Source organism: Gracilinanus agilis, chromosome 2, assembly GCF_016433145.1.
Source record: "Gracilinanus agilis isolate LMUSP501 chromosome 2, AgileGrace, whole genome shotgun sequence".
Classification (NCBI taxonomy): domain Eukaryota; kingdom Metazoa; phylum Chordata; class Mammalia; order Didelphimorphia; family Didelphidae; genus Gracilinanus; species Gracilinanus agilis.
In genome coordinates this window covers 636,781,055-636,786,007 of record NC_058131.1, presented here as the reverse complement: position 1 = coordinate 636,786,007, position 4,953 = coordinate 636,781,055, and the positions used below count along the sequence as shown (strand labels likewise).

The 4,953-nt window shown below is 39.0% G+C and overlaps 1 protein-coding gene across 1 annotated transcript; it reads left to right on the top strand.

Moving 5' to 3' along the window:
* Positions 1-2,978: 2,978 nt before the first annotated feature.
* C2H10orf120 (chromosome 2 C10orf120 homolog) lies at positions 2,979-4,648 on the top strand. The gene is made up of 3 exons (XM_044662612.1): positions 2,979-3,076; positions 3,319-3,394; positions 3,950-4,648. Exons 1-3 carry the CDS (start codon positions 2,979-2,981, stop codon positions 4,646-4,648), a joined length of 873 nt encoding a protein of 290 aa, XP_044518547.1.
* Positions 4,649-4,953: the final 305 nt, after the last annotated feature.

Here is a 4,953-nt window from a genome sequence, read left to right as displayed (position 1 = left end):
TCCTTGATATTTGAATTGTCTCTTTCTGGCTTCTTATAAGATTTTTTCTTTTACTTGGAGGCTCTTAAATTTTGCTATTATATTCCTTGGTGTTGACTTTTCTATGTCCAGTGTAGAGGGTGATCAATGGATCCTTTGAATGTCTATATTGCTTTCTTGTTGTAGAACTTCAGGGTAATTTTGCTGAATAATTTCTTTAAGTATGGAGTCCAAGTTTCTATTAATTTCTGCCTTTTCTGGAAGACCAATAATTCTCAAATTGTCTCTTCTCGACCGGTTTTCTTGGTCTGTCACTTTCTCATTAAGATATTTCATGTTTTCTTCTATTTTATCAGTCTTTTGGCTTTGTTTTATTTGTTCTTGTTGTCTTGAGAGATCATTATGTTCTAATTTTCAATTCTAGCCTTTAAGGACTGGTTTTCAGCTATAATCTTTTGGTTTTCCGCTATAATCTTTTGGATTTCCTTTTCAATCTGGTCATTTCTGGTGTTCAATTTGCTTATTAGTTCATTTGATTTCTGAGCCTCACTTTCCAATTGCAAAATTCTGCCTTTTAAGCTGTTATTTTCTTGCCAGATCTCTTCCATCTTCTTCAACATCTCATTTTTGAACTCTTCAATAGCTTGTGACCAGCTTTCATTTTTTTTGGTAATGTTTGGATATGATTACTTGTTTGTCCTCCTCTTTTGTCTGGATTTTCTCTGTGTAAAAGTTGTCGAGTGTTCCAGAGTTTTTCTTGATAACCTTTTTCTTCCTCTGGAGTTCTTGGCTTGCCATTGTTAGCCCCGCCCCTTTTCCACTTTGTCTTCACACTCAGGGTCTGCCTGTGTTTTCTAAGCTCCTGGGGGCTCTGGTCTCCTTGTCCTCGGAGTCAGGCCTCCTGGTAGTCCCCGGTCTGCCCGAGGCTCCTTCAGCAGTCTCAGGGGCTGCTTCCACAGTTGAGCTCCCGTCTGCTCCAGGTCCTCACTGGAGGTCCAAGCCTGGGCTGGAGATCTTTATTCAAGCCTAGGGCACTGCCTTCACCCACACATAAGCCAGGGAAAGTCTGTGGGATGGAGATCTTTATTCACACCTGAGGAGATGCCTTCACGTGCTGGGGAAAGTCCCTGTGTTAGAGATCTTTGTCCCGGCCGGAGGCTGTGCCTTCACCCATCTGGAGGCTCGGGGAAAGTCTGTGCCGGCCTCCCAGCCACTTGGGGTCCCTGGTCTTGCAGCACACAGGTACAAGCCCTGGGGCTGCCAGTGATTAACTAGTTGCCCCAATCCTGTTTTCACTCTTGTGCATTGGCCTTGGCATTGTGCGAGGTGTGTGGTGTGGGGGGTGGGGGAGGGGCTTCTTCCTCTCGCGTTTTAGTGAGAGCTGTTTCACCCCTTTATAGTGTGGAAATGCCCCAATTCTGGGTACCTTCAATGCTGCGCCCTGTTGTGGGGTTCCTTCGTTCGTCTGGGTTCGCTTTTATTTCCCCTTGAGGAGTCCTGTATGCTTCTGTCAGGAGAAATCGAGCAGCTGCTCCTTACTCTGCCACCATCTTAACCGGACGTCTCTTGGGCAATTCTGAATTTCTTATTAAGGAGAAAAAGCAGTGATCAGATAAATGATAATTCTCTATCAACAAGTACTACTTGTTTGTTTTCTAATTACAGGCTATTCTTAATGGAAAATGAAAACAGAAAGATTGAATTGTTGTTCAAGAAATTGCTAGATGTTATTGTCACAACATAAAGTGATTAAACTAATTTCTGAGATCCCTTTCTGGCCCCCAATATTCTAAGTTAACTTCTATTTAGGAGGAAACATAGTACAATGGAAAGAATGATGTTTGGAATCACTGGAGTAAATGAGCCTTGATTTTGAAATCTAACTTTGCCACTTACTACTTCTGTGACACTGGACTGGAATTCATTATATCTAAAATAAGGAAGTTGTACTAAGTAATCCCTAAAATCTCCTTTCAAGCTCTAATTCTATAATCCTCTTCTAATCTAGTCTATGTAGACTTTAGAGACTGTGAGAGATAGTGGAAAGAGCTCTTAACTCAGAGTGAGGAAACTTGGGTTCCAGGCCCTGCTCCAATATTTACTGGCTTCAAGACCAAGAAGAATTCACTTAAGGTTCTCTGAGTCTTAATCTCATCATAAAATGAATTGGAATTTTTAATTCCAGAAGAGTAAATGGAAACTTTGCTTGGTTTCTCGCCAGTTCGTGTCCTCTTCTATGAGATAGCAAGGCATTTGAATACTAGAACTCTTTGACTAATGCCAAAAATTATATTTTGGGGCATGAAAGGTAATTTGTCTATATAAAACATTTCTATGAATCTTGTAGTTGAATATGGTTATTAGGATCTTATTTGTATATTGCTTCCAGGTTTGTAAAACTCTTTCCTCATAACAATCTTATAAAGTAAATAGTGAAGTATTTCTAATTTGCAGATCACAAAAGCAAGGCAAATAATGTTTTATCACTTTTCCCAGGGTCACAGAACTAGGGAATATTAGAGCCAGGGATTGAGCCCCAGTCTTCTGACTCCAAGTTTAGCATTGTCTCTTTTACATCACATTGCCTTTCAATTAATTGCTCATCTCTGAGAGAAGTAAACTCTTTCACTTGTAATCTCAATTTAGCTCAAAACAGTGTCTCAAAGAGAATGGCAGGCATGACTAGGGAGGAAGCTGAGGGAAGAGGGAAGCTGCTGATGGTATTAATTTCACCCCTAGAAGATCATGTGTTGTCCTGGCATTAGACCTCACAATCGCTCAATCTAGACCATTTATGATGCAAGGAATGTGCCTTTCCCTTTGTGACCTTCATCTAATTAACATTAACCTATCTTCTCCATAAACCCAAAGCCACAATTTTAAGTAACAATATTTCCATCCTGGGGAATGGATAACAGATAATTGGAGAATGGAAACCAGAACAAAGCATTGTGAAACAGAGGGTTTGAGAAAGGCAGACTGCCAAGATGAAGACTAGCATGAAGAAGCATCTGAAGTCAGTGGCTAATGAAGTTTCATGCTCTATAAAAGACCCACTATTAAGCACAGATGATTTGAATCTTGAGTCATTATTAAGGTAATTATAATGCACACCTTTGTTCCATTCATTCCAGAGAAAAACTATAAAGATTGAATGCTTCATCTCTTTCTCATCATAAAGACATTTACAGATTTCCCTGGGTAAAGTCACTTTTCCCATTTGTCTACTTAATGTCCAAAGAGTATTCTTTGATAGAACTTGGAAAAAAATTCTTTGAGTGAAAACTTTTGAAATCATTCTCTTGACTTTAAAACTCTTTATCTTTCTGTTTTTTCCAGCATATGGATGAAATATTATGGAGGTGACCCACGTATTGCCCTTGGTAAATATTCTCCTTTGGAAAAAGAAATCTTGGTAAGTCCAGTAGGATTTCCTCCAGGGGATGGGCCACTTCAGACAAGTGTGAGCTGTAGTAGAGGGAACAATAGTGAAGAATTCAACAGCTAGAATAATTTTTCCAAGTAAGATCATAGAATCTACAAAAAATGGACTATTAGCTAACAATCTAGTCCTACCCCTTTATTTTATAGGTGAGAAAAATGAAGTCTGAAGAGGTTATGCTATTTAACCTTAGTCTACATAGGAAGTAAGGAACAAAGTCAAGGTATGAATATAGTTCTCACTGTTGAAATTTGCCAACTACTTTTTCATGTTCCAAATTGTTATTTTTTTAAAGGTCTTAATACAATCAACTCATACATTCTTGGAGTGCAATGCAATAGGTTTGTGTTCCAGTGAGGGATGTAGGAAACAGTTAGTGATGAAGTTAAGAGGACAGACAACTAGCTATCTCATTATTGCCCAATGTCTTTTCCTTGTTACAAGCATGTAACTCCCTGCCCATTGTTCCTGTGGCTTTTCTGTGCGAAAACAAGGGGTGGTTTTAAGTTATTTGCTTCACTTTAACAGCGTTTAGGCGGTGTGCATACAGTAGCCACTAGAAGGCTTTTGGCTCAGAAACAAAAAGAGGAAGAAAAGATGCTGAAGGAGCTCAGGCAGAAATCACCAGATTACAAAAGAGCAATGGAATATAATAATGTATACGCTCTTCTAAATACAGGGAAGAAAAATATGGAAAAGGCATGGACTGCTAGAATAATTGTTCCACGAGAAGAACTTCAAGTGCCAAGTAGGGAGAAGACAAATATCAATAAGCACATAGAAAGGATGAAAATGGCCAGAGGACCAAAAGACTGGGAATATACTGAACAATGCCATCATGGCTCATTTCTACCAGCTGTAGCTCCAGATTCCAAAGCAGCAAGTCAAGAAAGAGATGATGATGAGGCATCCTCAAAAGCTAATAAAATAAAAATAAAAATGAATGTAACCTTCAAGGAAGATGAACGCATAAAACCCTTAATAATCAAACCAAATGAAATGAAAACATTTGACCTAAAGAAGAAACAAGAACGCAAAATAGCAGGACACACAAATCGCATACGTTTCCTGCCCTTTGAATTCCCTGGTGATATGCTTTTGTTAAGCCAAAATTACAAATCCACACGAATTCATCTCAATGATAATATGAAGTCATTACTCTCTAATAAAGAGGGTCATTGGAAAAATTGTCTTCAAATTGCTTCCGAAGATTCTCCTCTCTCTTAAAGTTCTCCATATTTCTCAGTTTAACATTGTGTTTGGATGTGTTTGTTATTTCTTCTGGTCTTTGGTTTCTTTTCTCACATCTACACGCTTCTGGAGAGGACCCTGGCTTTCCAATTCAGGACTTCAGAATCATTATAAAACATGCATCAGGAGTTCTAACCTGAAGATCTTGTCTTCAAACAGCTTTTGGTTCACAATTCCATTTGAAATGAGAAATTCTGCCATTAGCCATCAGGGGAGCCATTCTCTTCATCAAGAAACCAAGCATTCTGTATACCATTTCCCAAAGTAGCTAAAGCCACCCT

Coding starts and splice junctions, on each gene's coding strand:
- C2H10orf120 (XM_044662612.1), top strand. CDS start 2,979: ATGAAGAAGCATCTGAAGTCAGTGGCTAATGAAGTTTCATGCTCTATA. Junction 3,077..3,318: donor AATCTTGAGTCATTATTAAG/GTAATTATAATG, acceptor TGTTTTTTCCAG/CATATGGATGAAATATTATG. Junction 3,395..3,949: donor CTTTGGAAAAAGAAATCTTG/GTAAGTCCAGTA, acceptor TCACTTTAACAG/CGTTTAGGCGGTGTGCATAC.